General features: G+C 49.9%; 1 protein-coding gene across 1 annotated transcript in view; it reads right to left on the bottom strand.

Annotated features, from left to right (window-relative positions):
* The window catches only part of SAG (S-antigen visual arrestin), a 30,104-nt gene extending 6,870 nt beyond the window's left edge, over nucleotides 1–23,234 (bottom strand). The window contains exons 1-11 of the mRNA XM_061120115.1: nucleotides 23,172–23,234; nucleotides 18,822–18,882; nucleotides 16,385–16,429; nucleotides 14,055–14,248; nucleotides 12,710–12,769; nucleotides 11,001–11,077; nucleotides 9,847–9,982; nucleotides 8,809–8,893; nucleotides 6,817–6,889; nucleotides 4,310–4,447; nucleotides 2,141–2,218 (exon numbers count right to left, since the gene is read on the bottom strand). Coding sequence (XP_060976098.1) covers nucleotides 2,141–2,218; nucleotides 4,310–4,447; nucleotides 6,817–6,889; nucleotides 8,809–8,893; nucleotides 9,847–9,982; nucleotides 11,001–11,077; nucleotides 12,710–12,769; nucleotides 14,055–14,248; nucleotides 16,385–16,429; nucleotides 18,822–18,882; nucleotides 23,172–23,234 — 1,010 coding nt within the window. The remainder of the gene's footprint in view (nucleotides 1–2,140; nucleotides 2,219–4,309; nucleotides 4,448–6,816; nucleotides 6,890–8,808; nucleotides 8,894–9,846; nucleotides 9,983–11,000; nucleotides 11,078–12,709; nucleotides 12,770–14,054; nucleotides 14,249–16,384; nucleotides 16,430–18,821; nucleotides 18,883–23,171) is intronic.
* Between the last annotated feature and the right edge of the window lie 2,475 nt (nucleotides 23,235–25,709).

Below are 25,709 nucleotides of genomic sequence, written 5' to 3'. Positions count from 1 at the left end.
CCTTAGTCCTGTAATGGCTTTTTTGGGGGGCAAGGAAGCCCTCCCCATTATGGATGGAGCCTCCTGAGATGCACTGTGAATTCATTTCCCAGCTACCATGCTTTTCTGAAGAGAACTAGAGATCTCTTCAAGAATATTAGAGATACCAAGGGAACATTTTATGCAAAGATGGGCACAATAAAAGACAGAAATGGCATGGGCCTAAAAGAAGCAGGAGATATTAAGAAGAGGTGGCAAGAATACACAAAAGAACTGAACAAAAAAGATCTTCATGACCCAGATAACCATGATGGTGTGATCACTCACCTAGAGCCAGACATCCTGGAATACGAAGTCAAGTGGGCCTCAGGAAGCATCACTACGAACAAAGTTAGTGGAGGTGATGGAACTCTAGTTGAGCTATTTTAAATCTTAAAAGATGATGCTGTGAAAGTGCTATAGTCAATATGGCAGCAAATCTGGAAGACTCAGCAGTGGCCACAAGACTGGAAAAGGTCAGTTTTCATTCCAATCCCAAAGAAGGGCAATGCCAAAGAATCTTTAAACTACTGCACAATTGCATTCATCTCACATGCTAGCAAAGTAATGCTCAAAATTCTCCAAGCCCGGCTTCAACAGTACATGAACCATGAAGTTCCAGATGTTCAAGCTGAATTTAGAAAAGGCAGAGGAACCAGACATCAAACTGCCAACATCCGCTGGATCATATAAAAAGCAAGAGTTCCAGAAAAACATCTACTTCTGCTTTATTGATAACACCAAACCCTTTGACTGGGGAGATCACAACAAACTGTGGGAAATTTTTTAAGAGTTGGGAATACCAGACCACCTTACCTGACTCCTAAAAAATCTGTATGCAGGTCAAGAAGCAACAGTTAGAACTGGACATGGAACAACAGACTGGCTCCAAATTGGGAAAGGAATATGTAATGGCCGTATACTGTCAGCCTGCTTATTTAACTTATATGCAGAGTACATCGTGCAAAATGCTGGGCTGGATGAAGCACAAGTTGGAATCAAGAGTGCCAGGAGAAATATCAATAACCTCAGATATGCAGATGACACCACCTTTATGGCAGAAAGCAAAGAACTAAAGAGCTCTGTTTGAAAGTGAGAGAGTAGAGTGAAAAAGCTGGCTTAAAACTCAACATTCAAGAAACTAAGATCATGGCATCCGATCCCATTACTCCATGGCAAATAGGGGAAACAATGGAAACAGTGACAGACTTTATTTTCTTGGGCTCCAAAATCACTGCAGATGGTGACTGCAGCCTTGAAATTAAAAGACACTTGCTCCTTGGAAGAAAAGCTATGACCAGCCTTGACAGCATATTAAAAAGCAGAGACATTACTTTGCCAACAAAGGTCCGTCTAGTCAAGGCTATGGCTTTTCTAGTAGTCATGTATGAATGTGAGAGTTGGACTATAAAGAAAACTGAGTGCTGAAGAATTGATGGTTTTGAACTGTGGTGTTGGAGAAGACTCTTGAGAGTCCCTTGAACTGCAAGGAGATGCAACCAGTCCCTCCTAAAGGAAATCAGTCCTGAATATTCATTGGAAGGACTAATGTTGAAGCTGAAGCTCCAATACTTTGGCCACCTGATATGAAGAACTGACTCATTGAAAAAGACCCTGTGCTGGGAAAGATTGAAGGCAGGAAGCGAAGGGGATGACAAAGGATGAGATGGTGGGATGGCATCATCGACTCAATGGACATGAGTTTGAGCAAGGTCTGGGAGTTGGTGATGGACAGGGAAGCCCGGCGTGCTACAGTCCATGGGGTTGCAAAGAGTCGGATACAACTGAGTGACAAATGAACTGAACTGAACTGATGCTTTTCTGAAGCACAGTCAAAGGCCTTCTCCTTTTTTAGATCAACTTCCACAGGTGACCACATGCATACCCATTCTTGCCGGGTGTAGTGTACGTGTTTTGCAGTCTGCTTTTCTACCTTTTTCTCTGTAATGTTACATCAGGCAGAATTGTGAAACTAGACAGAGTCTTTCTCAAACCCTACCATGTAATTGGCAGAATTTGTGGACCTTTCTTGCTTTCTGTCTCCCAATCACTCGGGAACAAAACCATTCAGATGGCTGACAGCCAGACAGAGCAGGCGGCACGTTGGGGCGTGGACACTCACCCTGACACTGTGAGCTTCACCTTGATCTGGTAAGATACCAGGATCCCCATGACGGTCTTGTCTATTCCCTCCTTTACGCTGTTCAAACAGAGAAGAAAAACAGAAGAATGCAGAGGAGCAGTAGGAAGCAGAGACTAGATGGATCAACCCTTCTCCCTAGGCTCCCCAGGTGGGGGACCACCCTCTCCAAGAGACCAGGTCATCCGTGTTTTGCTGTGTCCTCACTGTCTGGGGCGCTGGAAGGCACTGGGTGGATGGGTATTTGTTGTCATTCAGTCACTAAGTTGTATCCGACTCTTTGCAACCCCATGGACTGCAGCATGCTACGCTTCCCTGTCCTTCGCTATCTCCTGGAGTTTGCTCAAACTCATGGGCTTCCCAGGGAGCTCAGTTAAAGAGCAGGTGAAGAATCCGCCTGCAATGCAGGAGACCCAGTTCGATTCCTGGGTCGAGAAGATCTGCTGAAGAAGGGATAGGCTACCCACTCCAGTATTCTTGGGCTTTCCTGGTGGCTCAGCTGGTAAAGAATCCACCTGCAATGCGGGAGACCTGGGTTCGATCCCTGGGTTGGGAAGATCCCCTGGAGAAGGGAAACGCTACCCACTCCAGTATTCTGGCCTGAAGAATTCCACTAACTGTACAGTCCATGGGGTTGCAAAGAGTCGGACATAACTGAACAACTTTCACTTTCACGTCAGTTGAGTCCATGACACCATCCAACCATCTCATCCTTGGTCACCCCCTTCTCTTCCTGCCCTCACTCTTTCCCAGCAACAGAGTCTTTTCCAATGAGTCGGCTCTTCTCATCAGGTCGCCAAAGTATTGGAGCTTCAGCATCAGTCCTTCCAATGAATATTCAGGACTGATTTCCTTTAGGATGGACTGGTTTGATCTCCTTGCAGTCCAAGGGACTCTCAAGAGTCTTCTCCACAGTACCACAATTTGAAAGCATCAGCTCGAGGCTGGGGACTAGGGGTGGGCTTTGCTTTACCATTGACTGACCGGATGACCTTGGCTGAGCCTCTCATCTGGTGAAACCTCAATTTCCTCATCCATGAAATGAGTAGAAATTCACCTTTTTCACCAAAGAAAGCATGGAGAGATGGGCGTGTTTATATAATACTCCATGAACGACGGAAGATCTTTACAAACACACATGTCATTTTGAACTTTGTGATTCCTTCACCCTTGAGTTCCTGGATCTAGAGTGTTGTCTCCCTGTTTGCCCATCTCCCAGAGCATCACAGACATGCTTAGAATCTAACACGCCAGCTGGCAAATCGTCCTCAGAAACCCTTTGGCTCCCATGATCCTGCTTTCTGCCTGGTGTTCACTGCCCCAACTGTTCATCTCAGAGCTTTTCCTGACAGCATCACCTGGAGGCGATCACTGGGGTCGTGGGTCACACAGGATGGCGAGGGGGCGCGGTTACACAGAATGGGGAGCTGGCAGTGAGCCCCGAGCCTGGTGACAGCTCCTACCCCCGATCCTCAGGGCTCTTCAGCACACGTGCTCCCAGGAACAGAAGCCCCAGAGGACGGTGAGGAATGGCAGGGGTATTTGACTTAGAAGCTTCGATCTAGTTTTTTACTGGATCCATTGCCTCAGTTCAGCCCAACATTCTGAGTTGGGTCAGCAGATCAGTGCTTAGTTTCATTTAAACCAAGCTGATGTCCGTAGCCCTCAGGACCTCCTGTTCCTTACCTTTCCAGATGGAAATGAATAAATGATGTTTCCATCCTTCGTGAGGTACTCAGTTCAGTGCTAGCTGATGCTATTTCTTAGAGGTATGAGCTGACTTTTCTGGAGCACTTAGTGTGTGCCGGGCCCCACATTTGGTGTGGCCTGTCTCCCATAATCCGTATCAGCTCTTATACCCTACGGATGGGGAAACTGAGGTCCTCACTCAGACAGCTGATGTTGTCAGGCTGGGGTGGCCCAGACGGTCAGCAAGGGAGCGGGGCTTTGGCACAAGGCTGTCTCCAGAGCCCAGAGCTGTAGTCGCTACGTCATAACAGGCACGGGCGAGAGGGTCCCTGCTCGGGCCACTGAGCATTGGCTTTGCACCGCCAGCCACCATGCCGTGTGCCAGCCGTGAGCACAGGACTGGGATGAGAAGACCCAAACCCCTTCCCCGGACCCCGCCAGCACTGAGTCTCGGGGTCTCACATGGTGCTGGAGGCCAGGTTCGTGTCCTCATGCTTGATCTTCCCGTCCAGGGCGATGCCCCTTCTCTCGCGGTTGTTGGCCAGCAAGGGCACCAGCGTCAGCGTCTTGGTCAGTGAGCTGTTTGGTGGCACTTTTTCCCTGTAGGAAGAAACACGGCGGATTTAGCCAGCTGCTCTTATGGCCACCGCGGCCCCCAGGAGACCTTGTCTATGCTCACGCAGTTCCCAGAAGCCAGGTTCCCCTCGACTCGTGGGAAAGAGCCCGGAGGGGCTGTGCATGTCTTATTAGAAGGAGGAGAGCATCAGTGACGTCTCACAACAGGCTGGCAGCAACACTGGAGCATTTCTCAGCCTGCTCCCATGGCTGAATTTCTGGAATGTTCTGTGGGGTGAAGTGAGACCGACTGGCCCAAGGATCAGGGACCACACCCAGTTTCCTCCTGAGACTCCGTGAAGCACATGATGGGCTGCAGGGTGACCGGTCAGGGCCAACTGCAAGCCCAGGCTGGGCATCGTCCGTGTCAGGAGGCTCAATGTGTACCCAGGGAGTCCCCCACATGAGCTGGACAGACTGGGCTGTTTGGGGTTCAGAGCAGCACAGGCTTTTTCTCCCCCAGACTGCCTCCATCACCAGCCAGGTGGGGCCTCCCCAGCATCCGATAGACACAGGGACCTCCTGCCAAACAGTGGGCCTGGGTGCAGCAGAGGGCACAGCAGCGTGGCTTCCCCAGGTGGGGCAGCGTCCCCGGCTCACGAAGCAGTGTCTGAGGCTGGAGAATCAGCTCTGCCACTTGCCAACGGGCTGTCCCCAGGCCTGTGCCAACAGCCACTGTGCAGCCTCACGGGCTCTCTGATCGCAGAGCCCAGGCGGGCTCTAGCCATGTTCCTGGCATAACCTTCATCCTTGTCCCCGGCCAGAAGGCAGGGCCCTGGAAGCCCTGCCCGGGAGCCAGCCTCAGGCCTTTCCTCGGCCTGCCCCCAGACATATGGGGAGCCCCACTGCCAGCCTCCCCAATCTCCCTGGGGAGTTGAAGGCGGCTGTGGCTTCTCCGGCCTCCAAGTGCACACAGGAGGCTCCTGGGCACAACCTTTACAGAATCCTCCTTGAGACAAGGTGGCCCACATCCTTGCCTTTGGGACCCAGGGGGAATCTTCTCTTAAAAAGCTTGGTTTGGGCAGCAGAGTGACAGAAGCAGAAATTGCCTTGTCAAGGTAACTGCAGTAGGAAGGGGCCCCCGGGCTGGCCTTCGACCATGGCCTGTCCTGCTGCACCCTGGCCGACGGCCTCTTCCAAGACCCTGGATCAAAGCCCCACCTGGCCACTTCCCGGCACCTTTGGGATCTGGGACTGGATGGTGGGTAACAGCTTGGGCATCAGGGCTGACCTGGTTCCCAGGTGGCCTGCCCACCAGAGCCCCCAAAGCCTCACTTTCACTCCCACATATTTGGATACCGAGGATGGTGTCCAGTTTTCTAGGACTCTGATGTAAAACGAGCTAAAAATAGGACCAGATAATGGGGTATATTAGGGGAAACCTCAGCTGGGGACCATTTCCTCCTATCATTGTTGGGCACATGCCAACAGGTGAGCCAGGAAGACTCCCAGGCACCGGTATGGGCAAGGATGCAGTCTGAAAGTAGAACTGACCCCAGGCTTGGCCCCGTGGAGGCAGTCAGTGGTTCATTTCCTGCCTCTCTCCCCTGAGATATAAACTCAGGCCAGGTTCTGCTTTAAGTAACAGTTTATCCTGAAGTGGCCTTTTAAATATTATATAATGTTTTCTTGCTGAATCGGCTGTCTTTCCTCACCCCACCGCCTTCCTCCAACGATGAGAGTATTTTTGTCGTACAATGGGGCTTGGAAAACAGGAAAACACCTTCCCAAATGATCCTTCCTGGGTGGGGGGTTGGTAACCCCCGAAAGCTGTGCGTTAAATGAACCTGAGTGCCTAGCTCAAAGTAAAACCGGTCAGGTCTCTTGCTGCACCGTGAAGAAGCCATCGCAGCGTTCTCGTTTGGGTTTTATTGTTGGTTTGTTTTCCATTTGATTTTTATTCTAATGGAGGGAGAAAAGTCACTCATGACAAGTGGCAGAGTACTGAGATAGCATTCTAATCTCCTCGTCATGGGTACCAGATTTTCAAATTGTGGAGATGATCAAAAGATAGAGAACCCTCATGTGGGCTGACAGGTTATTTGATGATCTGCTCTGGGGGTCAGAAACAGTATCAGATTCCTACCCACTTATTTAAGGATCAATAGAAGGCTCTAGCCCTTCCTGCTGTAACGGTTCAGGCTTCATTTTTCTCCTCCCCATCATTTCCTAGCTAGACCCAGCTCTCAGAACTCTTGTGACTTTGCAGCCCATGAAGTGAGAAAAGGGGAAGGACGTGGCAAGCTGGGGAGCTGGCTGACCGCTCTACTTCCTTCTGCAGCAATGACTGAAAAGGGGAACTTGACAAAGAAGCCGGAACCGCCCAGGAAATAGAAACCCAACCCGCTACTCACTGTGTTTCCTCCGCAGCCACCGGCTTGATGTAATAATCACTCGAGTAGAGAACCACGTTGGCCACTTGTTCCACTGCAAAGGGAGGTCAGGGTAGGCTGACTCGGTGCGGGGTCCTGCATGCCGCCTCCTGGGGGACATGGTTGGCCTTCCCTCTCTAATGGCCATCTGAGTGCACTTCTCAGGCTCAGCTTTAAGGCTGAGATTCCTGTTCTGGCCTCAGGCCAGGCTTCCCAGGTGACGCTAGTGGTAAAGACCCTGCCTGCCAATGCAGGAGACATAAGAGAGGCGGGTTCCATCCCTGGGTCAGGAAGATCCCCTGGAGGAGGGCATGGCAACCCACTCCAGTATTCTTGCCTGGAGAATCATGTAGCACACGACTGATCTGTGGGTGTGGTGTAGTGGATAGGAAGGTGGGCTCTGGGGCCGGACTACCTGGGCTCAAATCCCTGCCTAGCCATCAGCGGTGGGGTAGTTACTGAACTTCCTCGAGCCTCAATTTCACCATCAGCAAAATGGGGGTGATAATCGCATCTAACTTATACAGTTATTGTGATAATTTAAAAAGGTGATATTTATTTATTTATTTTTTGGCTGCACCTTGTAGCATGAATAATTTCTCCAACCAGGGATTGAACCCACACCTCCTGCAGTGGAAGCATGGAGCTTCCTGGCCCACCAGGGAAGCCCTCAAAAAGATGATTTTTAATTTCCATTAAAATCAAATTTGAGAATCAAAAGAAATAATTTGTGTGAACTGGTCAACACAGCGCTTGGCCTATATAAAGTTCTCAATGTCTGCCTTCAGAAATTCAACAGTTTCTTTCAAACATTAGCGGTTTGGATGTTTGGATTCATAAAATTTTGAAAAACAACTTAAAAAATAATTATCAAATGATACTTTCTCCGTCCTGCTGCTTTGTGAAATACCATATGGAACACTACATACAACATACTAAATAAATCACACCAGGTCCTACAGAGACTTAAAGGCATAGAAACTGAACTCACATAAAAACAAAACCTTAATGTAAACATGTATATTAGCATTAAGAAAAATCTAGAATATTTCAGTGTAAGTGCATCTGATTCCTGAGCCTTATCTATGATGGACAAGAGGGAGAGAGGAACGTAGTGGATGACACTTAGGTGACCAACTGTCCTGGTCTGCCTGGGACTGGCCTGTTTTAGCACTGGAAGTCTTTGGTCCTTGATCCTGGTTAACCCAGGACAGTTGGTCACCCTAACTCTGTCTCAGTCATCAAGGGCCTGAGGGAGATGTAAACGGACAGGTCTCCCTTCCAGGTCATTCCATCACGTCTTTCCACGTCACCCACATGAGACCAAGATCTGGGAGCATCCCCGCTCACTTTGACGCCCTTTGACCTGAGGCAGTGTGCTGGACCAGTGGGACCAGTAAGTCACAGGCCCCTTTCCCGAATATATGGGAGGCTGGGCCATCACATGGCAACACAACAGCAGCAGTGACAGTGGGGATGACCATTTACAAAGCATGTCCAGTGCACTCAATCAATAGATCACAAAAAAAAAAAAAAAAAAAAAAAAAAACCAGGAAGGTAGACCAGGAAGCCCTGCTGTGACTGCCCGCTGGATTCTGAGACGATGTGCATAGCACAAGCCCGCAAGGGACCCCAGGGTTCCCAGGCCAGGTCCCCCCACTGCTCTGTGCAGAAAGGAAACCCCTCCCCCCACCAGACCTGGACCCTCCAGGAAGGCAGGACAAGGAAGGACAGGAAGACGTCCTGTGGGGGATGTTGTTCCAGGATGGAAGATGACTCTAAGCTGGGCAGGAGACTACAGAGAGGACACTAAAGGGACCTCCGCCTCTAAGGTCCTGCTGCCCTGGCAACAGAGACAAACGGGAGGTTCCAAGGACCCAGGAGGGCCTGAGAGACCAGAGGAGAGACCCCAGGAAACTTGGCCACTGGGGACTTGGAAGGCTCTGCCATCCAGCTTGGAGCAGAAGGTCCTACCTAGCACTTTAATCTTCTTCACTGTCTTCTCTGTGCTGTTGGTCACGGTCACGGTCACAGGAATGGGCTCCCCGTGGTAATAGATCTGAAAAAGTTAGCAGATGGGGCAGAAAAGGGAAAGAGAACCTGGTCATGTCTTTCTAAATCCATCCCAGTCCTTTAACTGGAGGCAAAGTGGCTGAATTCCCACGCTTTCAAGGAAGACAAGGTGAGGGCATCGTGGCTCCTGTGGGGATGTGTCTGGTGCAGGTTCTGCTCTGTGTGTGGGAGGCTGAGGCGATGATGTGGGCTCTGGACACAACACCCGAGTCCCGAGAGTCACACAGAGCAGGCCCTGGGGCTCTTGAGTGGGATCATGAAGTTATTTGGGGCAGAATGAGTGAAAAGAGAGGAGAATGTGGTGGGGGGCAGAGGTGGAGCTCATCCAGTGGCGACTCTGTGCTATACCAGATGGGCATGTTGTTGTACACACACACGCACACATATACACACGCATGCATGCACACACACACACGTGTGTACACATGCATGTACAAACACCCATGCGCGCACATATACACATGTGTGCACATGCATGTACACAGACATGCACACACACATGCACACATACGGTCTGCCAGGCTTGTGTCAATGCGTGTGTGACTCTTGTTGACCAGAGGGACCAGAGACAGCCCTGGCCAGCAGTCCTTCACCTTTCTTGGCCATGACATTCACACGTGACACAGCCACCCCCTTACTGTTACTGCCCAACTTCAGTTTGAGGGAAGCAAACAATTTGTAACACCCATTGACGCCGCACTAAGAGGCCCCCTGGGCCAAAGATGGGAGGGCAAACCTCCCCCACATTGCTGGGACCCACTATGAGTAGAATGCAAGCCAGTTTGGCCCTATACTAAGGGTCACCTTCACTGACTTCAAGTTACGAAAAAGTCCAGTCATCCTCATAGGTTGGTGTTTACCACTACATCCAAGACTGCCCGCAGCCCACCCCCAGATGAGGGCCTGGGTGGGCTCCCTGCAGGCCGGCTCCGCAGTCACCTCTTTGCTGAGCGAGACGGCGAGGCGCAGGGGCTTGTCCGACATGAAGAACTGCCAGGAGGCCTCGGCTCGGGGCTGGGGACCCATCTCGCGCGGCGCGTGCTGTACCTTCCGGATCAGCAAACGCACGGAGCTCCTGCGGACGAGACGTCACGGACGGTCCCGCACCTGGGCCTCTTCGGGACGGCCCACCAGGTCGCCCCACCACCCCCCGCCTCATCCCCAGGCTGGGGTCCCTCGGGGATGCTCCTGATGGATGCAGAAGGACGGTAGCCAGGTCAGGTCTGGGGGCCGGGGCCTGGTGGGTGGTGTGGACCCGTCCGCCCTCCGAGGGTCCCTCTCACCCTCCCTGAGGACCCCGGCTTGGGCTCCTCTCAGGTGCAGCTGCGGTGGGAATGTGTGCCTACATGACGTTTCAGAACTCTCTACAAATGTGACAGCTTGTCATTGCCATCTGATACAAGCATCCTCAGGTGTGAATGCTGAGTATGAGGGGGCAAGTGTTGAGGGCACAGTTGGAAACCTCATTCAGGAACAAGAAAAATGAACACCAGGGCCTGGGAGGACAGGAGTCATTGCTTAGTGGGCAGAGTTTCTGTTCAGGGTGATGATGGCATTTGGGATACAGATAGTTTGGGGATATTTCCCAAATGCTATCATCATTTATATACCATTCAGGATAGATATATCATCACATATATATCCCATATGTATTATCATACATATCCCAAATGCTATATATAGATAGCAGACAGTGTACAAGTGGTTATACAAGGTAATGACTATGTTTAATGCCACTGGGCTGTACCCTTGAAAATGGTTAAAATGGTCAACTTCGTGTTATGTATATTTTACCACCACCACAACAAAATGCAAAGGAAGAAGGAAACTCAAGATGGAGGCTTTCAGGAGCTTACACGAGGTTGATAATGCTCCTGTCATTTTCTTCTGCTTTCCCCCTAGATGGTCAGCCATGGACACCCACCCCATGTGTAGATGGTCCCTCCTGATGGTCCTGACCTGGGGAGGCTCCGTGACCCACCACAACAGCCATGTGGGAAGAGTCTGTCTCACAAACATAAAGTGAGGGGTGGTTTCTTACCCCCACCCCTTAACTCCAGACCCCTCACCTATTCCCTCAGCCACACTCTTACTTCTTGGGAATTTTGTCCTCTTCCATATCCGTGCTGTGTGTGGCGAATGCTTTGATCTCGAAGTCGACCCCACAGCTCTGCAAGGGGGCAAGAGATGAGACAGGGCTGCGGTCTGCACCTCCCTTCTGGAGCTGGATGGGGTCACAGCTCACTCGGGGGGATGTTTCATGACACTTTCTTTTTCTGTATCAGTCATTTGCTTTTCAGAGCTGCACCAGTCAGACTAGATCTGGGGACATCCCTGGTGGTCCAGTGGCTAAGACTTTGCCTTCCATTGCAGGGGGTACGGGTTCAATCCCTGGTCGGGGAGCTAGGATCCCACATGCCACGGGGCAACTAAGCCCACAGGCCATAACAAAGACCCAGTACAGCCGAAAAATAAAATAAAAATTTTAAAACTATTGTAACAGATTCAATAAAGACTTTAAAAATGGTACACATTGAAAAAAAATCTTAAAAAAATAAAGACTAGATCTGGAAGTGTGCTCATGATGAAATAATGGCATTAGCTCAAGGAGAGTGCCCAGCGAAGCCCCAGCAAAGGCCACCAGCCTGCAGGTCGTGCCCCCCCAGCAGCTGCAGAGGGTGAGTCAGGCATCCTGACTGGTCCTCGCCTCCCTCCACCTCTCATGGCGTCCAGCCCACCCCTCGTTCAGTTGTCCTCGGAAGTGGCTGTGCGTGTATGTTACTGATGGTCCACAGCCTGCAGCCGGCGGACAGGTGCAATGCTCACAGGGCCCGTGGGGGTCCACAGACGCCCGTGCTGGGGCTCCAGTGCCCGACCCCGGCGGGCAACTGCTCTGCGGCTGCAGCCAAGCGTGGCCAGGCTGCCAGGGGACCTGGTGCTGGCAGCTCTCCCAACTTCTGAAGAGAAGCTGGAAATGGAAGTTGGAGCGAAGGCTCCTGAATTTTAAATCAACAAAATTAAAAATCTTGCAAGGGTGGAACAAATGCATCTGCCAGCCCCTCTGCCTGCCCCCCACCTGGCCCCAGCATGATCCCCTGCCCCCGTTAACCTCCTTCTCTCTTGTGTTAACACGAGGGGGTGGGGATGGGGGCACCATTGTGAGGCTGGGCCCTCCACCAACTAGCTCCCCGCAGGCTGACAATAGCATGTCAGTCACAGTCCTACTGGTCCTGTGAAACTGTGGAATCTCAACAACGCTAAAACCTGGCTTGAAAATAAATACGCATCCGTACCCACCAGCACTTGGAGTTCTTAGCCTGCACCGCTCCACGCCCACCCCATGGCGCTTCCCGCCCAAGCCAAGCTCTCCCACCTGTCTACCTGGGGCACGTGCTGTTCCTTCCTTATGAAACGCTTAGCACTTCTCTCTCTCTATTGATATTGACCAGCTCCTATGTGTGCTCCTAGACCAGCTAACAAGCTTTCTCAGGAAGGAGAGAGACCATCTGTTTCACTCACAGGGCTACTCATGGTTAGGAAATGCTCAAGGCAAGTGATAGGCTCATTATACGTTCTCTCTACTTTTGGGTAAGTCTGAACTCTTCCACAGTAAAAGGCTGAAGTATTACACCCTTGCTTGTTAATTGGTTATACCTCAAACAAAATAAAACATTTAAAATTAAAGAATAAAAAAATTTAAAGAATAAATAAATAAAACAGACTGCTTAAGAAAAAAAGAGGCTATTTTAAAAAAATCCTTTGAAGGAATGAATGAATCCCTGGGATTCATTCTGGAACCAACCTTGCCCACATCTTGCGGAGCTGGCTGCAGCATCACTGAACAGGGCAAGTAGTCAGGAAACTGTGGAAAGAAACAACAGATCATTTCTTTCAGAGAATGTTATTCCACGTGTATTCCACCATGCATGCATGGTCAGTAGTGTCCAACTCTCTGTGACCCCATGGACTGCAGTGCACCAGGCTCTTCTGAACAAGGGATTCCCCAGGCAAGAATACTGGAGTGGGTTGCCATTTCCTCGTCCAGGGGACCTTCCTGACCCTGGGCTTGAACTTGAGTCTCTTGTGTCTCCTGCATTGGCAGGCAGATTCTTTACCACTGGTGCCACCTAGGAAGCCCATATATACATATATATGTATGTATTATATATGTAATGTATATATATATATATACACACACACACACACACACACACACAAAACATAAACCTTACTATTTCAAGCATACAGTTCAGCAGCATTAAGGACATTCACATTGTCCTGCAATGGTCCCCACCATCCATTTCCAGAACTTTTCCGCCATCCCAAGCAGAAGCTCTGTACCCATTAAACATCAATTCCCCAATTCCCTACTCCCCCATGACCTGGAGATCACCCTCCCTCCTTTCCGTCTCCACCAGTTTAACTCCTCCAGATCCTCCATGTAAGTGCAAGCACACAGCATTTGTCCTTAGGCGACTGGTTTCTTTCACCTAGCACCACGTTTTCAAGGTTCATTCTTGTCCTAGCCTGTGTCAGAATCTCCTGCCGTTTTAAGCCTGAACCGTATAACTCTGGAGGAATATGTAATCTTAAGACCCACAAACATGCTAGTGAAGAGGGTAGCTACCCCCACAGCGAGTTCAGGATGGAGTCATCAGAGGCAGGAACATTGGCCCCAGGGTCCCTGGTTCCACCAGGGATTTCTCTCCCATGACCCCCAGGCTGTGCTCAAGGTTACAGACAGGATCTCATTTCACTAAGATCTCCTGGCTCACGGGGAACTCTTGCCTGCTTAGAAACTCCTCAGGGCCAACTGCGGGGCACGTCTTTCTTTTTATAGACAAGTGCAAGTGAAGGCGTGACACGCACGTATAATTAGGTGGTCGGATGCAGTTTAAATATTTAAACTGTAGGTTGAAACGGTGCCTTCAAAGGCTAGGAGGCTATTTTCAAGGACTTAAAAAAAAAAAGACAATGACAGCCTAGGCAGTCTAGAATTTCCTCAGTTCTAGAAGGGTGCAATTTGAAGGCCTGCGCATGTGAAGCCATTACTCTGGACCTGTTCCTTGGCAGCCGGTCACATCACAAGGTGCTGGGGGTGGAAGGAACCAGTGCAGTGGAGGGGGGGGTGCTGCGACATCACCTACCGTGAGCAGGAAGGGGTAGGTGTTGGCCCCCAGCTTCTTAATCAGGCTCTCCTGCAGCTTCGTGGTGGCGCCTGAGGCCCCCACGGGAGGGAACACCTGGACCTGGGAGAAGTAGAGGTCCCTGCGGAAGCTCAGGCCGATCACGTCGATGTCTTCCTGGCCGTAGCGGAAGGCACACGTCAGAGACACGTACACTGGGAGAGAGACAAGAAGGGTGGGCTTGGCTGGCCGGTCAGTCGGTCAGCCTAGCACCCCTGCCTGGGCTGACACCGCCTGCCTGCGGGTCTTGGCATTCAGCCTTCAGCATCCCGAGGGGCTGGGACCTGGGGAACTCATCACCCAGCTGGCCCTTCCCTCCCTCTGGCTTATGTTAATTACTCTAAGGGGCTGGGTAGGAGGGCAGTGAGGCCCCTGGGAGGGGTCACGTTTTGTCTCCTGACTCAACTGTTTCCCGCACCCTCCCCCCTTTCCCTCTTGATCCACCAGCTCAGGGACCTCAGGAGACCTTTAAACAGGGTGAGGTCATTCGGGGTCTGAGGGCAGGAGGTCTGTCTAGAGTTGAGAGCAAAGGTAAGAAGCAGAGCAGGAACAGCGCTAGGGAGTAAAACTCAAAACTCAGGAATGCCTGATCTGGACGTGGTCAGGAGGGGAGTGAGCCGGGGGGTTAAGGGACCAGACGGAGAGGTGAAACCAAGTCCCAGAGGAAATCCGTCTTTTCACATGGCTCGGAAACTTAATTGAGCTTTCTCTAAATCTTCGGCACTTATGAAAATTCACTGTGGTTAGACGGATGTAAATGGTGCCCCTGGCGGACCAGAGGAATTATATGAGGCTACACACGTCTTGAGTAGGAGAGGGAGAAGAGGGCGACAGAGGATGAGATGGCTGGATGCCGTCAGTGATTCAATGAACATGAACTTGAGCAAACCCCAGGAGATAGGGAGGAACAGAAGGCCTGGCATGCTGCAGTCCACGGGGTCGCAAAGAGTCAGACACAACTTGGTGACTGAACAATGACACGTGTTTTGAGGATGGACTGTTTACAGCTGTCGTTAATGTGGTAAATAAAACCACACGAGGTGCCCTGCGCTTGAATGGAAAGCACACCCCCCCATGTCCTCGGGAGCTGTGGGTGGAGGATTTTGTCTGTGTCTACCTCAAGGATAAGTGCCCCTTGGCGCTAAGCTCAGAAGAGTCACTGATCACTTGCTTATCCCTCAGCCGACATTTGTAGGAACAAGGTGCCCAGAGATGACCTGGATTTATGCCTGCCTTTCCGGAAAATGCTTTCCTGGCCAAGGGGGTGGGCTTTCAGGGCTGGGACTGGGCTTCTCCTGGTGTAAGAGAGGAGCAGGGCTCTGCCGGAGATAGCAGAGGAGGGCAGCTGTCAGCCTGTTTCTGCCCTGTCCCCAGGATGCTAGGGCCCTACAACTGACATACTCCAGAGCACATCCAGGGTGAGGAACAACTCCTTGTAGGCTGCTGATAGCCACGCCTCTAAGAGGCACGTTTCGAACGGAACTGAGTGATAAATCAGATGGACTCCCATTTAATTGACATAACTGGTATTAGCATCACATTGCTTGCCGCACACTTCACAGCAGCCAGAGATCACCGAGCGTGCTGCGCGGCCGTGGTCCAGAACCACCCGCATGTGCTCAGTCACTTCAGTCCGACTCTGCGACCCCATGGACTGTAGCCCGCCAGGCCCCTCTGTCCGTGGGGATTCTCCAGGCAAGGGTACTAGAGTGGGTTGCCATGCCCTCCTCCAGGGGATCTTCCCGACCTAGGGATGGAACCCAGGTCTCTGATGTCTCCTGCATTGGCAGGCGGGTTCTTCACCAGGAGTGCCACCTGGGAAGTCAAGAACCACCCGAGTCAGCATAGAAAAAACTCTGCCTTCCAGCAGCCTCCATTCCTCGCTTTTCAGATAAAGTCAGAAAGGAGCCCTCCTGAGTCTGCCTGGACATGGAACCATAGGACACTGTGGCGAGGGGCATGAGCACACAGTCTGTGGAGGGGCAGCCCTGGGCTCTGGGCTCCGTCTGCCGTCCCTGATCTGGTCGGCTGGGGCAAGCGGCTTCCCTGAGTCTCCACCTCCTTCTGGCAGATGCGGACAGCAGGCCCTGGTGCGAACAGAGTCCATGTCCCGAGGATCGTACGAGGGAGTGCGGGTCAGAGGCTCTGGCAGCGAGAATGGGTGTGCAAGGGCTTCCCCACCTCTCCTTGCACACACACACACACACACACACACACACACACACATCCCCTTCCTGCAGAGAGCCGAGACCAGATCGCCACTCCCTGGAGGGTGGAGGAGCACCCCTCACCTCTCTTGCCCTTCACGAGCTCAGGATCCACCAGTACGACGCCGTCTAAACCAAGAGAGAGAGAACAGTGAGGGTGGAGGACGTGGGAGAAGCAGAGGCTTCCTGAAGAGTGTGTGTGGCGCATGCTCATATCACATGGAATCCATTTTCGTTAGGGGAATCTTAGAAACGGAAGTAAACAAAGGGAAAAAAGTCACCCCATTTCCACTACCCAGAGACACCCATTGCATGATTTCTCCAGATTAGATGCGTTTATGGAAAAGTTTTTACTAAAAAAAAATGAGAACATACCATACTGTTTGGTTCACTGCTTTGCTCACTCAACTGTATATTCCAAACATCTACTCACACACACACACACACACACACACACACACACTGACATAGTGTGTATTAATCATTTAAATTGGAGCAGATGTGTGGCCATTTGCTCCAATGAAGAGATTTGTTATAAATTATTTAATCAACCTTCTCGTGTTAGGGCATTCAGGATGTTTTTGATTTTCCCCATTACAATTAAACTGCAGTGGACACCCTTGTAGGTAAATCTCTATCCACGGTGGACTTGAATGTGGCTTTTGATAACATTACTGCCAAATGACAGTTCTAGAAAAGGACATTGCTGAGGGACATGCTCATCTTACTGCCTGAATTGCCAATCTTTTACACTCTTTTTTTTTAAACAACAATTTGAGTTGAAGTAATTATAGATTCACAGGAAGCTGTAAAGATAGCACAGAGGAGTCCCCATGTGTCCTTCATCCAGTGGTTACATCTTAGATAATTGCATACAATCTCAAAACCAGGAAGTCGACATGGGTACAGTGTGTGTATAGTTCTAACTTGTTTCATCAAGTGGAGATTTTGTGTTACCAAGACGGCAATCCCGACACGGAACTGCTCCCTCACCATAACGATCTCCCTCCAGGGTTGTGCCTTTGTAGTCACACCCAACTATCTCCCCCCACCAACCTTAGCCCCCCGAAACCACCATTCAGTTTTCCTTTTCTATAATGTCACCATCTCTAAGACGTTATATAAATGGAATCGTAAAGCATATGGCCTCTTGAGATTGGCTTTTTCCACTCATCACAGTGCCCTTGACACTTACAAGCTCTAGCATGGGTTGGTAGTTCATTCTTTTTTTTTTTTTTAACTTAAAATTAAGTTAAAAATTAAAAAAAAAAAATGGTGGTGCATTGTGGCATGTGGGATCTTAATTCCTTGACCAGGGATGGAAACCATTCTCCCTGCAGTGGAAGCCTGGAGTTTTAACCACTGGACCACCAAGGAAGTCCCTGGCAGTTCATTCTTTTCCACTGTCAAGTAGTATCCCAAGGCATGGACATGCCCCAGCGTGTTTAACCTTATTCACCTATTGAGAGACATTTTGGCTTTTCCTAGTTTGGAGCCATTACAGACAAAGCTGCTGTGAACAATCACATACAAGTTTTTGTGTGAACATAATCTTTCATTTCTCTGTGATAAATGTCCAGGAATGCAAATTGCTGGGTCATATAATAAGTATATATTTAGCTTTTAAAGTAACTGCCAACCTGTTTTCCAGAGTGGCTGGAATTTTACAATTCCCACCAGCAATGCCTGAGTGATCCAGGGTCTCCACATTCTCGCCAGCATTTGGTATTGTCACTGTTTTCAATTTTAGCCGTTCTGACAGGCGTATAATGATATTTCATTGTGGTTTTAATTTGCATTTCCCTAACGACTAATGTTGTTGAATATGTTTCTTTTGTTGTTGTTGTTGAACATTTTTCTGTGTGCTCATGTGCCACTCATATATTTTCTTCAGTGAAATGTCTTTTCACTTTGTTTGTCTATTTCCTAATTGGATCTTGTTTTCTCTTTAAACTGGTGAGTTTTGAGCTTTCTTTATATACTCCAGAGATGAGTCCTTTGTCTCTCTCACACTCTTTAAAATTGTCTCCAATCAGCCAGTGGCGCCTGGATGATGTTTTAATTTGCCTTTCTTTGATTAGATTATTAACAAAGCCAGATTTAAAAAAAAAAAAAACAAAAAACACAAAACTAGTAGGTGTCTGATGACTTAAAGGAAAACCAGCATTAAAATCTCACCCCAGACCTTCCCTGATGGTACAGTGGATAAGAATCTGCCTGCCAATGCAGGGAACCCTGGTTCGATCCCTGGTCCGGGAAGATTCCCACATGCTGGGGAGCAACTAAAGCCCATGTGCCACAACTACTGAGCCTGAAAACTGCAGCTACCGAAGCCCATGTGCCTAGAGCCCGCGCTCCACAACCACAGAAGGACCGAGATGAGAAGTCCACGCACCACAACTGGAGAGGAGTCCTGCTCGCAGAAACTAGAGAACGCCTGTGCAAAGCAACAAAGACCCAGTGCAAGCAAAAAAATACACATATGTAGATTTAGAAAGATCTCACCCCAAAATCGACTTACCCACAGGCTCGACTCGTTCAACGTGGTCTATGTAGTCTCTCTTCCCCAGGTAGATGGTGACCTGTGAGAACAGAGATGGGTGCTCAATGGTCAGAGTACCCGGAGGCAATCATGTGAAAAATCGGCAACAACGGGGACATTTGCACTCGTTCTGCTCAGCCTCCCTGTCCTCCTCGCGCCCTGCTTGGCCGTAGGCAACGCTGTGGGCAGAGACAATGGACTGCGGGCAAGCTGTGGTCTTTCCTCAGCCTCCGAAACTGCTCCAAGGAACTCTTTCCAGCTCTTTCGGAAGACGCTGTTCTCCCCGCCTTTTCCCACCGAGCCCAGGTCTGCTGTCAACCAGGCAAACTTGGTGGATTCGTTGCTGATACTTTAGTGGAAAGTGATGCTTATGTGCATGAGGCTCCTGTCAGCTGTTTGCATGTTGAACCTTTCATGTCTAGCTGCAATCGAAAGGTTTCACCTCCTTGTTAGAAGAATTTCTGAACTCAGCTAGAGGCAGATGTTTTGGCGTCCCTGAAATCCTATCGGGTGAGCATCTATACAGATACAGCTTAAGAAGCGGGGAAGGAGTCCTGGCTGGGAAGGGAGAATCAGGTCCCAGCCCTCGTCCTGTCTCTTTCAACGCCCCTGGCAGCAAAGGTCCCTTTACCAACCCCCACTGTGGGAGAGCGTGGGCTGGATTCACCACCGCCACCACCTTAGGCCATGGCACTGTGACCGTGGTGGTGAGAATTCTCTCATGCATCTTTCAGCCATCACCGTGTCTAATGCAGTGTCTGGTACAGGCAGGAATTTAATCGACATTTGCTAAGTGCATCAATGAGTGAATGCATGGACCCTGGCTAGCCCCCTCTTCCCTAAGCCTCTGGAATTCATATGTCTCTTTCCATGGACAGTCAAAATAGTTTCTGTTGGCATTAAATCATCTCCTATATCTGCTCCCTTGTAGTGGTTATCCAGGAGGAGTGGATCTCTGTGGCTTCCAGGTTATTTGTGTGATTGATGTTGAAGCACCTGATCATAACCAGGTGCTGGGGGCGGGGTGGGTTATGGTGAAAGGATGCTTTCTGGGTTAAAAAAAAAGCTCAGCGTGTAAAAAGCCCAGAGCCAAGAGAATGCTTCTGGAGCTGCCTATGGTTTCACCTGCAGGTACGTAGCCACCAAATGGAGATGCAAGTGGCCAGAAAGGATCTTACAGGACCAGACCCTGAAGATTCCAGGAGGATGTGGAAGCATTTGAAACAGGATGAAAGGCCTGCAATTAAGGGGTATGTGGTGCTTGCCCTGTACCAGGTACCAAGCTAAGCACACGAAGTACGTTATTTCATTTAATCCTCACAACTACTCTATGAGCTAGGGGTTAAGCCCATTTTATGGAGGAGAACACTGAGGCTCTGGCTGCATTGGCAGCAAAGTGGAGAAGGGGTTGGCGAGAGGAAAGCCAGGTAGGCAGCTGAAAGCGGTCGGGAGGAGGAAGGACTGAGGAGTGAATGGGAGGGGAGAAGGTAGGGGGACAGAATGTCTTCTCCTTTTTCAAGCTGTGGCTGTGAAGGAAAGAAAGCTGGAAAGGGGACGGGGTCAAGGGGCTATTGTTGTTCTTGTTCTTGTGTTTAAGATGCATGAGGTGGGTCCTTGTTGTCATGCTCAAGCTGGTACTGGTAGAGAAGGAGAACCTCGGAGGGAGGAGGCTTTGGGATAGGACCCAAAGGAGGTGGTGGGCCACGATCCAGGCTGTAAGTAGCATGAACCTCAGTGGAAGCAACAGCACGTCCTCTGCTGCAATTGTACGCGGGGGAAGAGACAGGAGCAGGTGGAGAAAGTGGGGTGGACGAGGCAAGGCTCCAGCAGGTCTGCTGCTTACCCATCTGACAGCCACATGCACCATCTTCATGGATAAGTCACCAATTGCGTCCAGGGCCCACCATCCCCAAGTAGTTGTGTTAAGGAGGGCACCCCAGAGGATCATTCTTTTTTCCCCCAAGTTTTACTGAGATATAATTGACATATTGTTTAAGTTTAAGGTGTACAATATAACGATGTTTGTGTAAATCACAAAGCTACAGGCACAAAGCTATAAGCTGAAACTGAAACTCCAATACTTTGGCCACCTGATGCGAACAGCTGACTCATTTGAAAAGACCCTGATGCTGGGAAAGATTGAAGGCAGGAGGAGAAGGGGATGACAGAGGATGAGATGGTTGGATGGCATCACTGACTCATTGGACATGAGTTTGGGTAGGCTCTGGGAGTTGGTGACGGACAGGGAGGCCTGGCGTGCTGCAGTCCATGGGGTCACAAAGAGTCGGACACGACTGAGTGACTGAACTGAACTGAACTGAATAGCCACAATAAATTTAGCAAACATCCATCATGAAGGATGATTCTTGAATGGCCTGCTCCCATTCTTTGGGCTCAGGATGGGCTGAAGGTGGGCATGTAGTCAGTTTTGACCAATGAAATAAAGAGAAGTCTGCTGGAGAAATACCTCCTCACCCTTAAGAGACCCCAGGAATCAACAGCCTTTTCCTTCTTGTGGAAGGAAGTGAAGGTGAGTCCCCGGAAGCTGGGGCAGCCGTCTTGCCACCAGCCAGAGGATGAAGATCGCAGAAGACGGAGGAGTGGAGAGATTCACTGGCACACCATGCCCAAGGCCAGACAATACTTGCAGTGGGAATGAGCCTAATATGGAGAGTCATGGATGAATTATGTTTTCCTCCTACATACAAAAATTCTAAGTTTCCAAGGTCAAAGGAGGTCTAGCTAGGTGGAGTAAGGAAAAAGTGAGAAAGTGATAATACCCAGCAGGAGTGGTTTCTCTCTTCTTTTGCTGGAAGTCAAGATAAAGTTCACTGGAAAGAACCACGTTGGAAGAGAGCTGGGAGGATGAAAGATTGCGGGGTACCTGACTTGTCACCCTGAAGAATCAGGATTGGGTGGAAGTGATGGAGATCCTCAGGGAGGAGAGGAGAGGCGAAGGGGAGAATGTCTGTGCAGAGCCCGTGAGGCCCAAGAAGATTCAGAGAGTTTCCTTCAGGCCCAGTGTAGGCTTCAGGAGTCATCTGGAAGGATGACCTAGGTCCACATCCTCCAGTACTTATCTACTGGTGGCCACCAACACTTGAAATATGGCCACCCCAAACTGACATGTGCTGTAAATGTATAACACACATCACGTCTCAGAAACTCAGAAAATAAATTTAATATGTCATCAGTCTTCATTGGAAGGACTGATGCTGAAGCTGCAGCTCTGAAATTTCGGCCACCTGATGCAAAGAGCCGACTCACTGGAAAAGACCCTGATGCTGGGAAAGATCAAAGGCAAATTGAAGAGGGGGTGACAGAGGATGAGATAACTGGATGGTATCATTGACTCAATGGATATGAGTTTGAGCAAACTCCAGGAGATAGTGGAGGACAGGGAAGCCTGGCATGCTGCAGTCCATGGGGTTGCAAAGAGTCAGATATGACTTGGTGACTGAACAAACAGCAAACAAATGTTTTCAATACTTTTTATACCATTTACATGTTGAGTTTTTTGGTTATATTGGGTTAAATAAAATGTAGTATTAAAATGAATTCCCTGTTTCTTCTTACCATTTTAACATGGCTAATAGAAAATTTTAAAATTAGAAGTGCAGCTTGCATTGGATGGCACAGAACCAGACTGTCAGCCCCTCGAGCCATGCAAGGAGACACCATCCACAGAGGCTGTGGGGTGGGCCCTCGATTGGGTCTCCCGGGCCAGGAAGTTCACAGGCACATCTAGACTACCTACTGTCCCCCTGATGGAGCCAACAGTGGCATCACCTTTGCTGGGTATGCAGGGTGCCAGGGTATTGGTGGCCGTGCAGCCACAGTGGGCACTGTGGAGCATCAGGAGACGTGCCCTTATCCAGTGGTCCTGGAGGCCCATTAGGGCTTGAGAGCTTGGCACCTGGGGTGGGTGCCAGAAGGTAGAGAATTGCATGACCCAGCATCAGTGCTCTCCCCAGGCAGGTAGGCAAGACGAACGAAAAAGGCCCAAGTAAATTATAGGCGTTACCAAAACAACGTCTGAAATGTAAGTCAATGGTTCAAGGCTAGAAAAAGAAGTAAAACTGGAGGAGAGGGATTGGGAACTGAGAGATCAGGAGAAGATGAAGGGTCCTGGGGCTGAAGTCTTGTTGAGACTGAAGTACTATTTCTGCAAGTCATCCCTTTACATCTCATGTATCATCCAGCAGACAGAGATGGATGACACAGACATCACTTCCACTGACCTCACAGGGCTTTGATACTGATCCCATCTATTCGAAAAAGCCCGTTAAAAAAATCATCACTCGAGCCCCTCACGTCTGCCCCACTTACCGATTTGTCACGGGAGATCTTTTTGAAGATAACGTGGTTTGGGGCGGGCTTATGGGCCTGCATGTTGACTGTCGCGTTAACTGTCCCTGGCAGCTTCTTCCACTTTAGGGTGTACGTCAGGTGTTCGAGGGCTGTGAAAAGGTAAAGCCATCCTAAATATAACGTCGAGAACATTCTCAGAATAAAACCTACTCATGAGATACTGCGCATCCATTAGACATTTCCTTCTACCTCGAGATCCACGTTTGACTCAATAAGGCCTTTGTCTGGTTTGTATTTCACTACAGTGAACTGCCTTTTTTTTTTAAGGTATTTATTTTTTCTTGATAAGCCTCAAACACTTCTTAGTAAGCCTCACCAGCAAACCTCACTTCTTAGTAAACCTCACTTCAGAAAGATTCCCACGAGAAGGTTTTACTTTGAGACTAAGCCTTGGCATCGTCACAGTAAGCCAGATTGATTTTAAAATTCTATCTTGACGATGTATCATGGCAATTAAGGTAGAAAAAGTTCCTGCAAACCACAACCTAACCACTTCATGAATATCATTTGAAAAATCCGTTAAATCCTCTAAAAGTTCTGCTCAGCAATTCACACTAAGCAGAGTTCTCTCTCACCATCCCCAGCTCTACCCACAACAAACGGCCGTCCGAGCTGTCTGAAATTCAACGCCTTCCGAGTTTCCTTTACAAGCAATGTCCGTGGAAAGTAACTGGGTCAGAATGACTGCACGAAGATGTCAGTTTTCCCGGTCCTGGCTCTTTCCCAGCCGGCCCCGAGGTTCTGAGAAGGCTTTGCTGGAGGGTGGTCACGTACCTCGTGCGACCAGCCTGGAGGGCCCTTCGGGATGTGTGCCCTTCGGGATGAGGAGACAGCCAGCCCCTGCCCCGTCTACCCAGACAACTCCACACGGGCCCCGGCTGACCGCTCAGGGGGATTTGTAGGGAGCTGGGAGAGGGTGCCCCGCACCCACATCTCAGTGTCTAGAAGCCAAATCCCACTGAAGGAGCAGAGCAGTAACTGGATTAGTGCTGAGGCGGACGAAATGGTAGCTTCAGCAGTTCTCAGCATTAGGCAAGGGCCTCTCGGTCTCTCTCCAGAGGGGCTCACAGTGGGCTCGCAGGAGCCAACCCGCTTGAGCGGGGAAGGGTGGAGGAGGGGAGGGATGACAGCTAGACCAAAGCTACTTTCTATCTTAACCCACTTTGGGTTCTGGAAATAGACTGATTATCCCTTCCTCCCGCTATCACCAGGAGAAGGGATTTTCCAGAGCTCAACCAGCTTGATTAAACTCAGCAGGCAGCTAATGCAACCTTGGGGGTGGGGATAGAGACAAAAAGGTCAAGGAGAAATGTCAACCTCAAGATGAATCCTGGTGTTACGCAAGCCAAACAGGTGCTGTCCTTCTCCACTACCCCGTGGTCCTATCCATTAGGTCATGGGTCCTGTCAATTTTGCCCCTGGTATCCTCTGAATCGGTCGAGTCCTCCCACCCCCGCAGGGTCCACACCAGCCCCTTGGCTTTCCTGGACAATAATGTCTACTGCTGTCTGACTACATCCTTCCAAGCCCTGAGTAGCCACCCTCCCACTCAGCATCTCACCTTGTTCTCAGTTATAGGCGCAGAACTTTATTTCTGAAAAAATATTTGTTATTTGGCTGCACTGGGTCTTAGCTGTGAGGTCTTCAGTCTTAGTTGCGGCATGTGGGATCTAGTTCCCTGCCCAGGGATCGAACCTGGGTCCCCTGCATTGGGAGGTGGAGTCTTAGCCACTGGACCCCCACGGGAGTCCTAGGCACAGAACGTAAAGTCACACACTCCAGCCTCTGCCCTCCCCTCCCCATCTCCCTGCACTGCACACCCATCATTGCTTCTGCCTGGAATCACCCTCTTCTCCCACGCTCCTTGATTCTTTCCACCCTTCAGACTCCGGCTCAAGAGTCACTTCCTGACCTTTCACCTCCCCCAAGTGTTGTAAATCTCATTTTTTTTTTCCTCCAAAAAAAAAAAAAAAAAAAGTCACTTCCTCAGGGGAGCCTTCCCTAATCTCCAGACTAGTTTGGAGGCTCTTCTGCATCTGATGCTTGTCTGCAAGATAATTTTATGGTCTTTCATCTATGCTTGACTCCAGGCTCCATGAGGTCAGGGACCCCATGCTGTTTTGTTTCCCTTATGTTTATATTCCAGTGCCTGGAATAGAATATTCAGGAAATGAATGCAGGGGATGGTGAGGCCACTGACACGTGTGTGTTTTGGACTTGAGCTGGTGTCTGGAAGTGAAGCCAGTCTAAGCAGAAAGCCAGTTCTGATGTTTGGGGTGTTAGTATCTATTGAAACACCCCAGTGGCTTCCCACCTAAACCCTGCATGATCTGGGCCCCCTTTTCATAACTTTGTTCACTTTGCTCCAGTCAACTGGCCTCTTTGCTTTTCTTCAAACCTGCCTCAGGGCCTTTGTACCTACTGCTTCTTCTTCTGGAACACTTTTCCCACAGTCACCCGGCTCATTCCCTTGATTCCTCTGAGTCTTGACGTCAC

The sequence above is a fragment of the Dama dama genome, chromosome 20 (assembly GCF_033118175.1).
Source record: "Dama dama isolate Ldn47 chromosome 20, ASM3311817v1, whole genome shotgun sequence".
NCBI lineage: Eukaryota > Metazoa > Chordata > Mammalia > Artiodactyla > Cervidae > Dama > Dama dama.
This window is presented reverse-complemented; position numbering and strand designations above follow the sequence as displayed.